The sequence below is a fragment of the Geotrypetes seraphini genome, chromosome 1, assembly GCF_902459505.1.
Source record: "Geotrypetes seraphini chromosome 1, aGeoSer1.1, whole genome shotgun sequence".
Taxonomy (NCBI): domain Eukaryota; kingdom Metazoa; phylum Chordata; class Amphibia; order Gymnophiona; family Dermophiidae; genus Geotrypetes; species Geotrypetes seraphini.
In genome coordinates this window covers 401,544,615-401,564,459 of record NC_047084.1, presented here as the reverse complement: position 1 = coordinate 401,564,459, position 19,845 = coordinate 401,544,615, and the positions used below count along the sequence as shown (strand labels likewise).

The following is a 19,845-nucleotide window of genomic DNA, read 5'->3' as shown; positions in this document are numbered from 1 at the left end:
TAGAGCAGCTTCCCATCAAACGGCCGAAGAAAGGCAGCAATCGCACAGAGGTGGACTCAAATAGATGTCGATTTGAGACCAGACCGAGACAAGTGGAACAGATAATCCAGCACTAAAGGCAAGGAGGCAGAGAGCGGATCCATGCGGTGCTCAGCACACCACGCAGTAAATCTGGACCATTGCTGGGAATAGCATTGCCGAGTGGAGCTCTTCCGCGAGGCCTCGAGAACATCCCCACCGACTGAGAGAAACAGGAGGGAGGCACGTGGCGAGGAACCAAGCTGATAAGTGTAGAGACTGCAGATTGGGATGCAACAGAAAACCTCAACACTGAGACAGCAGAGAAGGAAACAGAGGTAGAAGCAGAGGCTCCCTGACACTGAGCTGGAGGAGCAGAGAGAACCACGGCTGCCGGGGCCACAGAGGAGCCATCAAGATCATGGTGGCGCAGACCGACAGGAGGTGTACCAAAGACCTGAGAATCAGAGGAAAGGGAGGGAACGCATAAAGGAACCTGCCCGTCCAATTGAGAAGGAAAGCATCTGCCTCAAGGCGAACCCGGGAGAACATCCTCGAGTAGTATCGAGGCAACCAGTGAGTGAGGGGCAAAGTGAACAGAACTACCTGTGGAGTTCCCCACTGAACAACCACCTGCCGCAGAGTCTGAGAATGGAGCAACCATTGTGGCGTAACGCCTCCTGCCAATGACGAAGGGCTTCCCTGCAAAGTGACAGGGAACCTGTACCCCCCGGCTTGGGTCACAGAATACATCGCCACCTGGATGTCTGTATGCACAAGGACCCCGCAATCCTGCAACCAAGAACGAAAATCCACCACGGCATTGTAAATGGCCCGGAGCTCCAGCAGGTTGATGCGGCAGCGACAGTCCGCACACGACCAAAAACCCCGAGTCCAAAGGCCGTCGAGGTGCGCCCCTAAGCCTATGCAGAGGAGTCCATCGTCAGAACCTTCTGATGCAGGGGTACGAAGAGGTGGCCCACCAACGAAGCAAGCGTTTCAAGGAGGGAAGCACCGCAATGTGCTGGGAAGCCACTGCCACCACTGAGATGCTCGGGTCCAGTGGGGAACACGAAGATGAAACCAGGCGAATGGCGGGACATGAACCGTGGAGACCCATGGTCCCAAAAAGATCATCATCTGCTCGGCCGAGACCGAAGACTGCTAAGACACTAGCTAACTCAGGCGCAGACGGGCGGCCTGCCGAGGCAGAGGCAGAAAAGACTGGAGGCGGACCGAGGACAGAGGGGCCACCTTCCGGCATAAATGAACAAGGGCCTCCCCCTGAGGCTGAGACAAGAAGGAGTGCCGACAAACTGGGTTCAGGTCCGCCCCGACGGACTCCCGAGACTGGGGCGGACAGAGGTGCTGAACCGCTCCCGGACTAGAAAATAGTGTAGGTCATGAAGGGCCAGGACCAGACGCAGATGGAATGATGGGAACGCCCAACCGACAGCGGCGAGGCTATACCCCCTGTGTGTAGACACGAAGGAGACACCCCTCCCGAAGGGAGGGGAGGAATCCCCAGAAGGAGAGCAGCCCGGAGGCTAAGCGAGAATAGTCAAAAAGACGGCCAGGAGTCACCGAAGCCGGTGGCTGGACCGTAACCCGGCGCTGCTGCAGCTATTATGGCCGCTGCGAAGGAGACCGAGAGAACACAGGAAAGGTATCCAGAGGGCCTCTCCGGAGAGGGAGTCCAAACCGCCAAGGCAGAAGTGATTCAGCTGAAGGCGGCCAAATAGGCGAAGGACCAGTCGCGTTCTGAGAGGCGGTTAGTGGCCGCTGCAAGAGAGGCCTCAAGAAGCGCAGTACTCACGCAAGTAAAAGTGGTGAAACGATCCTGGAGGTTCGGATCCCCAGCCACACTCTGCGCCAAGCGAGACGACGCATGGCAGGAGCAATAGAGCCGGAGCAGGGAGAGAGTCTCCTCCAGGAGACCAAACTCCGTACTACAAGATTCCAGCACGTCTGCCCGGAATGAACCGAAGAGAAAGCGGAGAACCCTCTCGAACAGGAGCCTGAGACGTCAAGGCACAGAGCCCCAGGCAACATCGAGGCACTAAGCCCCCGTCGATACCGGGGCACAAAACCGCAGTTGACGCTGAGGCCCAAAGCCTCAGCCGACGTCGAGGTATAAAGCCCACAGCGACGTTGCGGCACCAAGCCTCAGTCGACATCAAGGCACAAGGCCACAGTCAACCAAGGGGCACAAAGTTGCAGACGACGTCAAGTCACAAAGCCCTGGTCGACGACGAGGCACGAAGCCTCGGTCAACGACGAGGCACAGAGCTCCAGCCGACGTCGAGGCCCCCAGCCTCAGTCGACGTCGAGGCACCAAGCCACAGTCGATGACGAGGCACAAAGCCTCAGATGACGTCGAGGCACCAAGCCTCAGACGACGTCGAGGCACAAAGCCTCAGTCGATGTCGAGGCACAAAGCCTCAGTCGAGGTCAAGGCACAAAGCCGCAGTCGAGGTCAAGGCACAAAGCCTCAGTCGAGGTCGAGGCACAAAGCTTCCGTCGATGTCGAGGCACAAAACCTCCGTCGACGTCGAGGCACGAAGCCCCAGTCGACATCGAGGCATGAAGCCCCAGTCAACGTCGAGGCACGAAGCCTCAGGCGACGTCAAGGCACGAAGCCTCAGGCAATGTCAAGGCACAAAGCCTCAGTCGACGACGCCTCAGTCGATCCCAGGTGACGTCGAGGCACAAAGCTGCAGTCGACATCGAGGCACCAAGCCTCAGTCGATGTTGAGGCACCAAGCCTCAGTCGACGTCGAGGCACAAAGCCTCAGTCGACGTCAAGGCACAAAGCCTCAGTCAATGACGAGGCACGAAGCCTCAGTCGACGTCGAGGCACAAAGCCCCAGTCGACGTCGAGGCACACCGAAGTCCGTCGAGGGTCGGAAGTTGGCACCGTACCAATGAAACTGGTAATGAAGGTGCAGCAGTGCGCTCCAAAGAGGGCAACCTCGAGGATGAGTATTCCCATGAAAGGAGGCACGCTTCGAAGGTCTCGTAGAGACTGGCACGATGCCTGGATGCCTGGCACGATGCCTGGATGCCTGGCACGATGCCTGGATGCCTGAGACTCAGCCGGTGGCGTTACCAAGGTAACGCACCTAGAAAGAAAGAAAGAAAGAAAGACTTACCGGGGATCAATGCTACGTCAGCCCGATTCCAATGCAGGAAAAAAGGTCCCGGCCATTCTGCTCACACGAGGTGAGCCCAGAGAGAGGCCAGGGAAGAAGAAAACACAGCTGCAGCCAAATGAGGCCTAGAAGCATGGCTGAGGCCCAAGAAGGGCCTGCCGGTGGTAAACCAGCAGAAACACAACAAAAAGTCCAATTTTTTTTTTTTTTGAAACAAAGAAAATACACGATCAATCAATAAACGCACAGCGACTCCTGAACAAAATAAAGAAGCCGCGGTGCTAGAAAGGCACTTAGAAGAACGCAGAGAAGAGAGACAGGACTTTCTGGCTCTGCGAAAAACTAAGAACTGAAGACCATGAGGAGGGGATGCGCCCTCTATTGGAGCAGGAAGGCACACACATGCGTGGTGCAGCACCAGCAAACTTGAAATCTTCAATCAAGTTTGCTTGAAAAGCTGTCCGCGTCGGGGCTCCGTGGATGACGTCACCCACATGTAGAGAATATGCTGCCTGCTTGTCCTGGGATAAAGGAGGATTTGTTCAGAGATGTTTGGGGCTTGCATTAAACTAAAGCTACACTGGCACTGGTATGGTAATCTTTGTTGTTTGTTTTGAATTATAAAATAAAAGAAAAAAAGAAATACAAGTGGAAATGAAGTGAATAAGAAAACAGGTAAATGAATGGGGGTGGGGGTGGGCAGGGCAGAGGGTGGGGTATGGGCATGGTGGGCGGAGCAGGGCCAGGAGAGCCCAGTGTACTTGTGTGCCTAGGGGCCCTCGAAGAATTAATCCTGCCCTGTTTGTTAGCCTTAACTTTCTTTCTTAGGCTACCACTATTCCTAGCATAGTCTTAACAATGACTATTAGAGAATGACACGGTGGCGGTTTACCCGCGGCCACCGCATTTTAGCCGCGGGTCACCCGCCGAAAACGGGGAAGAAAACTAGCAGTTGCTGCGGCGACGGGGACAAGGCCATTCACCGCCCGCGGGGCGGTGAATGGTCTTGTCCCCGCAGTGAGGCATGAAGGATCGCGCGGTCCCCGCAGCTCACACCCGCCTGCCCAATCGATTCTAGTGTTTAGCCAGCTCTCTCCCTTCTTCTCACCTTAGTTTGTAGATTTTCTTTTTCGGCGACCCGCACGCTATCAGAGAGCCGCGCACCCGCTGCTGCTCAGTTTCGATCTTCTGCTCTGACGCAACCGGAAACAGGAAGTTGCAGCAGAGCAGAAGATTGAACACTGAGCAGCCGCGCGTGCGCAGCTCTTTGGGAAAGTGTGCAGGTCGCCGAAAAAGAAAACCTATAAACTAAGGTGAAGAGAAGGGAGAGAGCTGGCTAAACACTAGGATCGATTGGGCAGGCAGGTAGTGGCTGCGGGGACCGTGCGATCGCTAGTGTTCCCGGCTCAAATTGGAAGGAGGGAGTGAAAGGGAAAAGGATTCTGGGCCAAGGGGATGAAGTCGGAAAGAAAAACCCACAGCAGGAAAGAAAGGGAAGGACTGGCAGGTGAGCCAGATGCTAGAAGCAGGGGGGGGAAGAAAGAGGGAAAAAAGCTAGATGGGGTTGAAAAGAAGAGACACACTGGTATGGAAGAGGAAGATAGGGGAAATCTGGACACAGGAAGGTAACAGAAAGAGGGGAAATTATGTGCATGGGGCATAGGGACAGAGACATAAAGGGGACATGCCATGGGGATGGTATATGGACACAGGGGGGGCAATGACAGATACATAGGGGAGATATTAGACATGGAGAAAATAGGAGCACAGAAGCGAGATGGTTTGTGGGGATGGGACAGGGACCGAGCTTGCAGGCTCCAGTGGCTTGCACAAATTACATTGTAACGTGCCATGAAAATAAGAGGAAGGAAGGTAGATAGGCCACGCGAGAGGAGCTGAAGGGTAGTAGAAAGGAACAGATGGTAAAGGAGGGAGGGAAGGGTGGTGGTGGAAAGGAATAGAACAGACATTGAAGGAGGGTGGAGAGGAACAGACCCCCAAGGGAAATGTGGAAGACAGAGTGGGAAGAAGACAGATGCCAGACTATGCGGGAGCGGAGGGAAGAAGATGGGTGCTAGACCAATTGGGGGGGGGGGTTAAGGGAGAGGCACAGTAACAGCAAATGGAAGACGCAGAGAGAAGACACATAGTGGATGGAAGGAATTCAATGAGAAGATGTGGAAAGCAGAAATCAGACAACAAAGGTAGAAAAAAAAAATTATATTTATTTATTTATTTTTTGCTTTAGGATAAAATAGTATATTAGTTGTGTTGATAAAAATTTATAAACAAAGCCCTGCCAGCTGAACATCTCTTTCTCTAGTTCAGCAGCAGGAACTTTGATTTATAAGAAAGGAATAAGCTAAATATTACAGTACTAAGGCTTATATGGATGCAGCGGGGACGGTGACGGGGCGGTGAATGGGATGGCAGTGGCGGTGACGGGGCGGTGAAAGGGATGGCGGTGACGGTGACGGGGCGATGAAGGGAACGGCGGTGACGGGGCGGTGCAGAGGATGGTGGGCCGGTGACGGGGCGGTGACGGGGACAGATTTTTTCCCCGTGTCATTCTCTACTCCTTATAGAGCAGGAAACACATAACATTCATTAATTCAGCTTTAAGGGAAGATATATCATTCATACTAGGTTCTAGGCAACTCTTCTGTGTTTCCCCTGGCTCCCACAATATTTCTGTCTCATCTCTTGTACTCACAGAAACATTCATCTATCACTGGCATTACAAGTTTCAAGTTTATTAAAATTTGATGAAACGCTAAATTCTAAGCATTTAACAATTAAAAAATTAAAATGGGGAACAATTAACATACTTGTTAATGACAAGACGTAACTTACATGAAGACAAAAGAACAATAGGAGAAATACAATTTTAAAAAGAAAAGAGTACAATTAAGGTTAAAAACAAGAGGGCAATGGGAGAAATCATATAAATGTTGAATATGGTTAATACAGAAATCGGCAAGGATGGACCCAGTGATCATTTAGCATTCATATTGTCACACCTGTGCCCCCAAAGAAACACCCTAGGCAGGTAGTGACACGTTGTAGGCTTCGGGCGTAGTCCCTTTAGAATTAGGGTGCCTTTCAAATCTTAGCTTATTTCCAAGGTTCCTTTAAAGAACACCCTATAGTCAGAATTGCCTTGGTGAAAAATCATAAGCTTTATTCGGCCACTTGCCGCAGAATCATAATGCAACCCAGGTTTCCCTGGCAGCATGAAAGCAATACAAAAAGGAAACGGTTCATTCCACCCACTTAGATTCAATTACCAGCTCTGGTTTTGCTAGATAAATCATATACAGTCCTCTGCACCAGAGTTTTACAGTTGGGCAAACCTGATGCCAGGACAAAACACAGTCCTTTTGCTTTTAATAATTCTCTGTGGTGTTACAGTTGAAACCTACAGCTCTTTAAGCCAGGGCTGCAGGAGACAACATTTATAGCAGTACTTAAGAAGGAGAAGGAGGCAGCCAGCAATATTGTTATGGAGCAAGTTCTTTAATAAGCTATACAGTCCGTTTGCTAGCAGTACTCAAGAAACATTCTATGCTGATTTCCAGAGGTGAGATCACTCTCCAGCTAGGCTGGTCTTTAACCAAAAGAAACGGAACAAGTTTACACTCAGTCTTTATCTCCATTTCTACGAGGCATGTAGGCTAATTGCATTTAACAGTTGCTATGGCAATCAGTTCACAGCTGGTGTTCTTTCATGGAGTTCAGAAACCAATTATTTTCTCTCTAAATCAGAACCCCATATGGACACAAACACCCCCTCTGCAACACTAACAGGCTTTAATCACACACACACACACAAACCAATCACACAACAGGTAGCAACAGGGAAAAAGAAAAAAAAGAAAGAAAGGTGGAGAAAAAGCCTCAGTTCAGCTTCATCTGGCAAAAAACTCCACCTTTCATAGCAAACCCTGCACTCCAAAATATAGAACAAGTAGAAAAAAGCACTATGGTAGCCTGCAGGGAGATGTTACATAGCACACCGGGACACACAGCCCTCAGTCGCGAAAATGTGGGTAAATCAGCACTGTAGCAATGTAGTCTAGGATTTAGCATGGAACACAGCAAAAAAAGAGAACAACTTAGCTGCTTCAGCATCCAGGATCTCTCAGTCCTTCACCTCCTGGGCCCTGCAGCCACTGAACCCGATGGGGAACCCTCCGTTTCGCTCTAGTCGCTGCGTCAGGGGTTACAAATTCACTGCTTCTCATACGCTCTATCCAGACCCACAAAGCTCTTCAGGCTCTCATACCACTTCACGAATCAATACCGGCTTTAGTATCCACCAGGCTGAAACTCCTGCCCAGCGTTTGGCTCAATTAATCACTGTTTCATACAGAGGAAAAATACTGTCCCTTTTTTAAGAGCATAGCAAACCACCATGTGGCAACCTTGCAGTTCAGGATTACACGTTTCTGATAGCATACCCTGTCAGCTTACCAGAGAAGAGAAAAAAAACAGCAAGTAACAAAACTCTTTCACAGACTCACTTTTGACCAAGCTACTTCCATTTCCTCTGGCCAGATTTCAACTACACCACTACTATCTTCCAACACCATCGACTCTGGAGGGAAGAATTCTGAAGATAAGTTACCAGCCTGCTCTTCCTTCATTTCCCAGTCAGTGCTATTAAGATGCCCTGCAGGGTCTGAGGCAAGCTCAGTCCCGTTCTAGACTTCCTCTCTCCACTCTTGTCCTGCTGTTCCTTCCTCACCTGCCTCTCCTCCCTCTGCTCTCTGAAAAGCCTCGCTTTAAGCTGAGGGAAAGAACCACACCCCGTTGGCTTCTGTGGGGATAAGGGCTTCCTTCCTCAGTTTGTGCCGTTTTTCTGAGGAGAAACTGTTTATCTGCTTTCTGCCTTACAGGCACTGGATAATAGAAAGATAGATCTTTCTTGCTTTGCTTTGGGACTACCTTAGGTAAGTCAAAGCTTTCCTGTTCTATCTCCATTTCTTCTTCACAGCTCACAGGGTAGTCAGCTATATTATTGTCCTGGGTACTGACTTGGTCAGCCCTTCTGCACCAGGGTTTGTATGCTTTCCTACATTTTCCTGTGAAAAATCTCGGGACTGCAGTAGGTTTGTCACAATATGTTGGCTGCCGCTTCCATCTTGCTTTTCAAGTCTAAGATCTATGATCATTATCAGCCTTAATTTTAGACTTACCATATACCAGGAGTATTCTTACGCCAGGCCTGTTATCCAGCACTGAGTACAGGAACTGCTGACAACAGAGAAGGGCTGTGTGATAAGCACAGGGAGTGCTCTTATCCCATGTCTCATACCTATTCCTGAGAGTGCCAGAGCTGCCAGCAGCAGAAAAACAGTGCTGTATGGAACATTTACACCTCTATGCTGACAGCCGCATACTCTCGTTTCTCTGTCTTTGAAGTTGGGCCAGTGGGGAGGAAGATGGCACATCAGAGTGAGCTCAGAGGCGGTGCGTCTGAGGTGAGGACGTCCCCAAAAGGATCCCAACATGTGCAGCCGAAGGAGTAGTCGTCCTGCCTGGGAACTGACCTGTTCACTGGAGGGACCCTGAGATCTTTGGGAGCAGCCGTCAGGTCTGGTGATGGTAGCGGTTGGCCGTTTGAGGCAGCTGATACACCGGGATGATGGCGGCAGTTGTCCAGCTGATGCGGAGTGCATCTGATCTAAATGACATGCCTGCATTTTGGCACTGCCTTGACTCTGATCCAAATGTCTAGCCTGCATTTTAGCACTTAAGACTACATCCTGGAAAACCTCATGGCTGACATATTGTGTGGTGGCTTCATACTTCAGGGCTCAATGAACATACCAGCTTTCGCTCCTTGGCATGTCATCTTTCAAACTTTTAACATCAGATCCTATTGTCTGACTGGAATTAACTTTATTTTCTATATTTTATTTTTAATTCTAATTTTTAATTTTAATTTATTTACTGAATACTTGTTGGAATGTACATATCTTGTCTCTATCTCTATCTTTCCTATCTTTCCTATCTGAATATGTTTAATGGATTTTTTTATTATTTGAATTATTATATCTTTACTATTTAATAATTATTTTCTCAGGTACTTTAGCTAGATTGTGAGCCTTCAGGACAGTTAGGGAACTTCCAAGTACCTAATTTTTATTTTTATTTTATTGTAACCTGTTCTGAGCTTCTGGGGAGGATGGGCTATAAAAATGAACAAATAAATAAATGCATCTATAAAGAGGAAACTTTTAAGGTTTCCCTTAAATTTATCTAAATTTTGCTCAAACCTTAAATGTGAAAGTAACGAGATCCAAATTGCAGGGTCTATAGTTGCGAATGAAGAAGCCCTATGAGCACTAATGATTTTTAAAGATGGGACATGAAGAAGGTGCTGAGATGCTGATCTTAAAGGTTCTCAAAGGATCATGAAGGATGAGGAGCTTATGAAAGAAGGCAGGTTCTTTGGTATTCATGGTTTTAAAGGAAATTAAAGCAATTTTATATGTAATTCGATGAGGGATTGGTAATCAGTGTGCACTCTTTAGCAAGGGAGTAACATGATCAAATTTCTTCTTGTTTGTTATAATTTTTATGGCAGTGTTTTGTATTAATTGTAGACGATAGATGTCTTTTTGACAGACACCTTTATATAAGGAACTAGTCTTTAGGCCGTTACATTAATGTGTGCTAGAATATATGTCTGTCTGTCTTTCTTTCTGTCTGTCTCTCTTCCTGGCCCCCTTTGTCTGTCTTTTTGTCTCTCTCCCTGCCCCTGCGGCTTTCTTCCTTTTTTTCTGTCTCCCTCCCGCTGTCTATCTTTCTTTCTTTCTCCCTCCCGCTGTCTGTCTTTCTTTCTATTTGTCTCTCTCCCTGCCCCCTATGCAGCAGCAACATTTCTCCCCCCCCCCACTTCCCTGTGCAGCAGCAGCATTTCCCTCCCCTCCATTTTCCTGTGCAGCATTTCCCTCCCCCACCCCACTTCTCTGTGCATCAGCAGCATTTCCCTCCCCCCCACTTCCCTGTGTAGCAGCCGCAGCAGCAGCATTCCCTCCCCCTCCATTTCCCTGTGCAGCAGCATTTCCCTCCCCCACCCCAGTTCCCTGTGCAGCAGCAACAGCATTTCCCTCCCCCCACTTTCCTGTGCAGCAGCCACAGCAGCATTCCCTCCCCCTCCATTTCCCTGTGCAGCAGCATTTCCCTCCCCCACCCCAGTTCCCTGTGCAGCAGCAACAGCATTTCCCTCCCCCCACTACCCTGTGAAGAAGCTGAAGCAGCATTCCCTCTCCCTCCATTTCCCTGTGCAGCAGCATTTCCCTCCTCACCCCACTTCCCTGTGCAGCAGCAGCAGTATTTCCCTCCCCCTCCACTTCTTTGTGCAGCACCAGCAGCGGTATTTCCCTCCCCCTCCACATCCCTGTGCATCAGTAGCAGCATTTTCCTCTACCCCCCTTCCCTTTCCACAGTCTGGCCTGCTCCCTTAGTCCCTTACCACCCCCCTTCCCTTCCCGCAGTCTGGCCGGCTCCCTTAGTCCCTTGCCGGGGTTTATTTTTAAGTTTATAGGTGCCGCGACGGCTTCTCTCACGATTGCCGCCTGCGTTGAAAGCCTTCTCCAATGCAGGTGCGGCTCATGAGAGGAGCCACTGCAGCGGCTTTTAAACTTAAAAATAAGGGGATCACGTGACGCTATGCTCAGGAGAAGACGGTGATTTGCGTCTCTCCTGCCGCCGGCCTGGAATCGCCCACTATTAGCTTTTTTTTTAACCCCTATCCGATCGCTGCTTCCCTGCTTGGGGCTTCTTCATCGCTGTGCCGATGCTGAGGAGTGCGAGCGGGGCTGTATGGTGGCAAAAACGGTACGACCGCAGAGAGATCGCGCCCGGCTCGCTGAAGACAAAATGGCGGTGGACGCCAGCCCAGCGGGGCCCTCCGCTTCACCGTCGTGGGTGGCGGAGATTACAACGGAGGTCACAGCGGCTTTGGAGTCTGTGTTGGAGAAGAGGCTCAAGCCGCTGGATGATAAGCTGGAGCGGCTGCAGGGGAAGCTGGATGGAGTTGGCCGTGATTTGGAGCAGTTTCAGAGCAGGGTCGGCGAGGTGGAGGACCGCGTGGGTGGAGTGGAGCAGGCTCAGCGCCAGCAGTTGCAGCGCCTAGAGGCCCTGGAGATCAAGGTGGATGAGCTGGAAAATCGGGCCAGAAGAAATAACCTTCGTTTTGTAGGGTTCCCAGAGTCTTTGGTGGAGTCGGACTTACAGTCTTTCATGGAGCGCTGGATCCCAGAGTCTTTGGGGCTCTCGGCAGACCTGGGCCGCTTTAGGGTGGAGAGGGCCCACAGGATTGGAGCTTGGCGGGACGCTAACGCCAGACCCCGAGTGGTTATCATCTGAGTGCTCAACTTTGCTTATAAGACCGCGATCCTGCAGGCGCTGAGAGGGGGTCGTCAGCTGACCTATGAGAACTGTAAAGTTTTGTGCTTCCAGGACTATTCCCCCCATGTGGCTCAGCGGCGCTAGGGCTTCAGCTCCGTTTGTTCAGACTTGTTCACTCGTCGGATCCGTTTTGCTTTACTGTACCCTGCTCGACTCCGTGTCTCCCATGGTGGCTCTGTTCGCTTCTTTGAGTCCCCATCGGCAGCCCGGGATTTCCTCGCCCAGCTGGATGGTGGCGGTGGCCTTCCATCTTCCACTGCCCCTTGACCTGTTGTTTGGATGTTGGGGCTGCTCGTCTGCAGGCAGGGACATTTGAATCTGGGGGACGTTTATGGTATTGGCTTCCCCCCTTTCCTTCTTCATCATTTCTCTGGGGGGCACCTTGCCACCCCCGCTTGGAGCCTTTGCAGGGAGTACGCAGAGATATGGGAGTGCCCTACTTCCTCCGAGGTCTTTTGGTGGACAAGCTGCTGCTTTTGAATTGATCCCCTGGTTGCCTTTGCTTGCCTTGTTCCTGGTTGGGATCTCTCCTGGACTGTTGATTGGACTTTGTTTGGGGCGATTGGGAGACAGGGGGGGGCTGAGCTCCGGGGTTTTGGTTGTGTGGGTTGGGGGGATTTGGTGTGTTGGGAGTGCTAGGTGAGTTGGAGTGCTGAGTGTATCCAGGGGGGTGGATTGGTCTCTGGGACAGGGGGGGGGTTTGGGTGGGTAAGACCTGTGATGGCCTCTTCACTGAATCTGTGTGGGGGGGACTGGGGTCTCCCTGGGGCGTGTGGGGTTTGGGTTGTTGCTGTTTGAGGGTATGGTTGGGGGTTTTGTTCTTTGCTACGGGGGTGGGGTGTTTCATGGGGACTTTAGTGTGGATGGCCCAGGTAGGTTGGCGTCTTAATGTGATGGGTCCTCTTTTGAGGATCGGTTTGGGGAGTTATTGGGGGGTTGGGGTTTGGATGATGGTGGGGGGGAGGTTGGGGTTGGGGGTGGGAGTGGGCTAGTTTTAGCTCAGAGCGGAGGGATGTCGATTTTTCTTCTGATCCGGAGTGGCTTGGGGGAGGTTGGTATGGTGGGACACCACTGTGTTCCAGAGCCCGCTTGCTGGGACGGTGCTCTGGAGTACCCATGGATTTTTTCTATATTTGTTTGGTGCTTTTGTTTTCTGTTTTTCCATGGTTCGAGTGGTGACATGGAATGTTGGGGGGGTCACGTCCCCGACATGGAATGTTGGGGGTGAAGCGTACTAAAATTCTTCAAGCTTTACAACGCCTCAAGGCGGATATTGTCTTGCTACAGGAGACACACCTTACTGCGGCGGACCATGCTAAACTCCAGCATGGCGGCTGCTGGTTCAAGTCGGAAATGCGGGGTGGCTATTTTGGTTCGTAAGGAGATTGCTGCTCGTCTGGATACTGTGGTGGCTGATTCTGAGGGCCGATATATCTTTTGTAAGGCCCAGATCGCGGGGTCTGTGGTTCTTTTGGGAAGTGTGTATGCTCCAAACACATACGATCGGAGATTTTATATGCGTTTACAGGCGATTCTTTCACCCCATCAGGGTCTACCGATGTTGTTGGGGGGGGATTTTAATTCGGTTTGGGACCCCTCTTTGGATAGATCTACTGCGGTCCCTAATCGTCGGGCTCAGGATGGTAGGGGGCTTCCCTCCTTCTGTCAGCTCTTGGAGTTGGAGGACGTTTTGAGGATTTTACACCCGACTGAGAAAGACTTTACTCATATGTCGCGGGCACATTCCACGCAGTCCCGTATTGACTACTTGCTTCTTTCGAGGGCTGTTTTTTCTCAGGTGGAGCGAGCGGTCCCTACGTGATTTCAGATCATGCTTGGGTGTGGTTGCAGTGGACGCCCCCGGGGCAGTGCTCGCAGTCCCGTCAATGGAGGTATCCTCTTTGGCTGGGCCAAGACCCTAAGTTCTATGATTCATTGGTGGCGCGTTGGAAAGACTATTGCTTTTCTTCGTGGTCATATTATTAGTTATGTCTCGCAAGCCAAGAAGAATCGGGATCGGGAAATTTTTCGTTTGTCCCGGCATTTGGGGTGCGTATGGCCACCAGCCTACTGATGTCAACCGGCAGGCTTTGTTGGACGTGCAGGTCGCTTTGAATGAGAGGCTTCACCAGCGGGCATCTAAGAGTCTGGCCTATTACAAATATCGTCTTTCTGCTTATGGTAATAAATGCGGTCGTCTTTTAGCTCGTTTGATTTCTCACAGAGAGAGCAGATAGAAAATAGTAGCCCTTACTTCTTCGGACTCCAGGCCTCTTACGGCTGATGCGGACATTTGTCAGGCTTTTCGGGATTATTATGCTGAGCTATATGCAGAGCCTTCTGCGCAAGGGTTCCCGGGGGAGCTGTATTTGGACTCTTTGGATTTACCTGGCTTGGACCCGGCTCATTTGGAGATGTTGAATGCCCCGTTGTCGGAAGCGGAGGTGGATTCGGTTATTCGTCAGTGCCCGACTTTGAAGACGCCGGGCCCAGACGGCTTTCGTGCGGAATTTTATAAGTTGCTGCGGGTAGATATTGTCGCGCTGCTTACGGCTATGTTCAATGTCATGGTGGATGCGGAGGCTATGCCGGCTTACCTTAACTTGGCTCAAATTATAGTTCTGCCTAAGCCAGGGCGAGACCCTGCCAGGGTGGAATCTTATCGCCCTATTTCCCTGCTCAATTGTGAGGTGAAGATCTTGGCTAAGGTTCTGGCCAATCAATTGGCTTGTGTTCTTCCTGGGCTTCTTCATGAGGCTCAGGTTGGGTTTGTGAGGGGCCGTTCGGTCGAGAAGAATTTGAGACGTATTCTTGCCTCTTTGGAATTTTGTGCACACCGCCAACAGCCCTCGCTTATGGTCAGCTTTGACGCAGAAAAAGCCTTTGACCGGGTGCATTGGGATTTTTTATTTGCCACCCTGGCCAAGTATGGGTTTGCGGGCCGTTTTGTTTCGGCGTTGAGGGCCTTATATGCTTCTCCAACAGCGGCCCTTATGGTGAACAGTTGCTGCTCTTCGTTGTTTGATATCTCCCGCGGAACACGACAGGGTTGTCCTTTGTCCCCGCTTTTGTTTATTCTCACTTTAGATCCCCTGTTGCGTGCGATCCATTTGACTCCTGAGGTGCAGAGGGTTACTTTCGGTTCCCCTTGTTTTAAGGTGGCGGCTTTCACGGATGATCTGTTTGTTCATCTTACGGACCCGCAGAGCTCGTTGACGGCGTTATTGGAACTGATTCAGGAGTATGGGGACTTTGCGGGTCTTCATCTGAACTTGGGGAAGTCGGAGGCTTTGTCCACTTCGCCGGTCTTGCGGGATAACTGGGAAGTTTCGTTTCCGCTGCGTTGGGCGACTGATTCCTTTTGTTATCTTGGGATCCGGCTCCTGGCTTCTCTTGGTCGTCTTTATTCTCTTAATGTCGGGGCGCTTTTGGATCGCACGTCGCAGCAGTTGGATCATTGGAGGGATCTCCCTCTTTCCTTGTTGGGGCGCGTGGCGGTGATTCGTATGGTTATTTTTCCTCAGTGGCTCTACGTACTCCGGATCCTCCCGCTGCGTCTTCTTAAGAAAGACTTGAGGATCCTGCGACGAGTTTTGGCTCGGTTTTGTTGGCGAGGGAGGAAACCTCGGTTGCGTTATGATCTGCTGGTGGGGGGGTGGCAGCAGAGCGGTCTTGGTATCCCGAATTTTGGTTTGTATAATTTAGCTTGTCTTTTGTGGCACCTTAAGGACTGGTTGCTTGGGGATTCTCAATATATTCCCACCTCGCTTGAAACTGTTTTGTATGCCCCGTATTCTCTCCTTGCTTTGCTTCACATGCCTGGGGGGGCCTTGCCACGGGAGGTTCGGGGCACGGTACTTTTGGCTTCTATGCGTGGGGCGTGGGAGGGCCTGGTTAGGCACCTGGGGGGGACCCGCGGGTGTCTTCTTTGTTGCCCTTGATGGGCAATCCGGATTTTGTACCTGGCATGGACAATTCGAGTTTTCGTCGTTGGAAGACGTTGGGCTTTTTTCTGGTGGAACATCTGCTAACCGTCGATGGGGACCTGTGAACTTTGGAAGATCTGAGGGATCGGTTGGGGCGATGCTGGGGGGACACTTTCGCTTACTGCCAAGCTAAGCATTATATTCTTGCGCTTCCCCGGTTGGCCCTTCAGCACCCGTTGGGGGCACGGATTCGGGATCTGTATGCCCAGGTTGAGCCTTTTCAGACTTCGGTGTCCGCCTTATATTGGGCTTTACTTCCTTTTGAGGCTCCTAGAAACTGTCTGAGGGTTCGGGACGGCTGGGCCTCGGAACTCCACCTGGACCTAGCTTCTTGGGAGGTCTCCCGGAGTCTGGCGGGCTTGCCGCGTTTAGTCAGAGGAGCCGTGTTATTATAGTAGATTACAATAGTCGAGCTTGGAAATAATAAGGGAGTGAATTAGAATGTTGAGAGACTGAGGGTCAAGAATGTTTGCTAAGGATCTGATCATTCTGAGCTTGAAAAAACAGTTCTTAACAACTACACTAATCTGAAGGCGGTAGGACAGTTTACTGTTGATCATTACCTCACTTCCCTCTGACTTAGAATACATTTCTACATCCCGGACCTTTGGTATATAGTTCCTACTGTGTAGAATCTTTAGCCTTATTGAGCCTCAGAGGTTCTCTAGCCATGATATTTCTCTCAGCTTTTCTATCATGAATGGCTATTGCTCTGGCCAACTGCCCTCATCCTTCCATTTCCAGCCTGCAGTGGAGCTCCTCTGTTTCTGTTTCCCCACCTGTTTAATCATCCCCACAGGTAAAACAGAAGTTCCCTCTGGTTGAAGCATGGGCCGTTTGCCTGCCGGTCTCAAAGCAATAAATACCAATAAATTGTAATACAGTGGTGCCTCACACAACGAACTTAATTCGTTCCAGGAGCAAGTTTGTTATGCGAAAAGTTCGTTATGTGAAACGCGTTTTCCCATAACAATACATGTTAAAAAAAATAATTCATTCTGCAGCATAAAATATGCTAAGATGACATAAAAAAAGATAAATTTGTCAAAATGGTGAAAATGGTGGTCTTGCTGAGGCCAAACTCTTTGACGAGGTCACACTGTTTTACCCCACATTCACTCCTTCTAATTATTTCCCGTTTCATTTCAACAGAAATCACCTTCCTGCTTTTTTTAGAAGCCATGATATATAAAAAATATTGAGTTTATCTTAAAAGGACGACTGTATACAGTGAGAGAGGGCAGTTAAGCGCAGTGACTAACGACTGCCTGCAGTGCCTGCGCGGAAGGATGCAATACATCGGCAGCTCGGGCGACTTCGTTGTGTGAAACGAAGTTCGTTGTGTGAAACGAAGTTCGTTGTGTGAAACGAAGTTCGTTGTGTGAAGTTCGTTGTGTGAAGTTCGTTGTGTGAAACGAAGTTCGTTGTGTGAATCAAGACATGAAGTTCGTTGTGTGCAGCGTTCGTTGTGCGAGGCGTTCGTTATGCGAGGCACCACTGTATATATATAACCAATAAATTGTAATATATTTCCAAAGTGTGACATTCTTCTCTCATATTGCCAGAAAAACCTTCAAGAGAACCCTTTCCTTGTTTTGCAAGCATATTAGGGCAAAATCATTCTTCAAACAAGCCACAAACTCTAACCAGAGTAATTATTAGCTAATTGGCTTATCAGCTAATCACCTATCTAGCCCCACAATCCACAGAGATAAATATTCAGTGACCAGTCAATGGTATAACTTTACATGTATAGGTTAGTCATTTAAAATTATGTAGATTTTCAGCAGTATATATATACTGTATGTTTATATTTTACCCATATAACCTTATGTGGCAACCTAGTTATGTCAAACTGTGCCTCAAATTTAAAATGTATAACTTAAGCCTACTAGGAAGTACTATATTTTTCGCTCCATTAGACTCACTCGACCATAAGATGCACCCCCCTGTAGAGGAGGAAAACCCAAGTAAAAAAATTCTGTCCCCCGCCTGGCCTGTACCCCATCCCCCATCTGGTGATCTAGTGGTAGGTCGGGACAGGATATAAGGCAGGTCTAGTGGTAGGCAGGCAGGCAGGCAGGCCCCCCCCCCCCGCCCGGTACCTTTTATTTAAATTTCAGTGGTCCAGCGCTGTAAAGCAGAAGAGGATGCCAGAACTTACCCCCGGGCCCACCAGGACCTGGCAAACAACCACCAGATGATGATCCGCTTTAAGGATGACTACAAGTGGTAGAGCGCCGAGCTACGGAAGAAGTATGGCCTGCGGGAGCTGGACAGCGAGACTTTGCGTGAGTGGGAGGAGCTGTTCAGTCAGCTGCAGGAGGAGAGGAAGGAACGGGCCTGAGCCCTGCGGGATGTCGACGACCTCTTCGGGCAGCTGAAGGACGTGAGCAAGGATCGGGACATGGTTCTGAGTGAGCGGCAAGAATGCATCAGGAAGCTGGAGGAGGAACTGCAATGGCTCTCGGCAGAAGGCGAGGAACAACGGACCTACATCTAGGAGCTCGAATAGCAACACTGGTGGGCCAAAGACGGAGGATCTGCATGGCCAGCTGAGCCAGGAGAAGGACAAGCTGCTGGACCTTTCCATGTTTCAGGGCCAGTTGATCCAGGAAAGGCTGCAGCAGGTAGTGCTACTGCAGGACGAGCTGCAGGCAATCATCGAGGAGCCCTGGGGAGAGGGGTGTTAAAAAAAATTGCTATTCGCTCCATAAAATGCACCTACATTTCCACCCACTTTTGAGTGGAAAAAAAGTGTGTCATATGGAGTGAAAAATACGGTACTTCTGTAACATAGGTGTAACATAGGTGTAACATTCTGTAACATAATTTATAGGCTGATTATGTGTATAAATGTTTAAAATAGTAGTATTTATGTGTATATGTGTACACATGGATCTGCCAAAATTTGCCTAAGAGCTATTCTGCAAATACCCACTTAGTATACATAACATGTATTTGTAAGAAGGGTGTACATATAGACAGGATTCAAACCTACATGCTTAACTGTATAAGATTTTCCAAATACTGATCAGACAATTTTTTTTTTTTTTTTAATGTAAAGGAATCTCTTTAAAAAATCCCAAAAGAGATACATAAGTCCAAACCCCATTCAACTTTGTGCTGGGAAAACTTCAGCTTGATACAGTTAAAAATATGCAAAATGGCATTATGCACATACCTTTACCTCAATATAGTCATGGAAATTCCATAACAAGTCATGAGTACCTGATTGTAAAAAAACGCTTAGAAAACCTTGATAGGCGGTATATAAAATCCTAATAAACTTGAAACTTTTCATGCATACATTACAGTTTTCAAATGTCTTCCTTGCCCCATCTCTACCACTGCCTACTTTTTTGGAGCCAAGTACAAATAGATTTCTGAATCTAGGCACTTATTAGGGGCACAGTTTTCATTTAGGAAGACCTAGGCAACTAACTCCTTAACCCCACCCACACACCCCTTTTATCAAGCCAAATTAGGTTTTTTTTTATCACAGGCTGTGGCTGTAAAAGCTCTGATGCTCATAGAATTCCTATGAGCGCTGGAGCTTTTACCATCACAGCCTGAGATAAAAAGCCCTGAGATAAAAGGAAGTAAGTTAGGTACCTAGATCTTTCGACCATCAGCTTCACTGCAAAATGAGTTGCTAGCATTGCTTATATAAGCTATTAAAAAACTTTTTTTTAAAACTATTTTCATTGTTTATATGGCTGATGTTACTATGTATATTGTTCTGTGTATTTTGAGGAACTAGTTTTATTTCTCTTATGGTTATGTTGTTGTAATGTGTTCTCTTTCTAAATTAAAAGAGTTTTAAAAAATAGATAAAACTTACTTTAGGTTATATGAGTCATATTGAATTGATGCCTTGGGAACTGCTGGAGTCATGTAAAGAAAGCCAAGATGTTTATTTTCACGTATTATTTTAATTATATGCAAAGGATCTTGAATATTGGCTTTAATGACATCTTCTACTGCTTCAAAAGTACATGGAGGAGGAGGAGATGAAAGCCATGTATAGGAACTTGTTCTTCCAACTATAATTCGTGGTTGCTTGGGAGGAATAGGAGATATTGTTCTACTCTGGTTCAACTGTACCTACATAAAACAAAAATATCAATTTGCACATAATTATATCATAATGATACTGAGACAAATCATATCACAGTAATACTGATGAACAAATTTAAAAGATATCCAAACATTAGATTACTGTATTTAGCAAGTTTTGCAAGGTATTAGATATGAACAAATACATT

General features: G+C 48.9%; 1 protein-coding gene across 1 annotated transcript in view; it reads right to left on the bottom strand.

Moving 5' to 3' along the window:
* LOC117347325 (dynein heavy chain 6, axonemal-like) overlaps positions 1-19,845 on the bottom strand; it is a 2,502,256-nt gene that overhangs the window by 2,365,136 nt on the left and 117,275 nt on the right. The window contains 1 exon segment of the mRNA XM_033918113.1: positions 19,422-19,684. Coding sequence (XP_033774004.1) covers positions 19,422-19,684 — 263 coding nt within the window.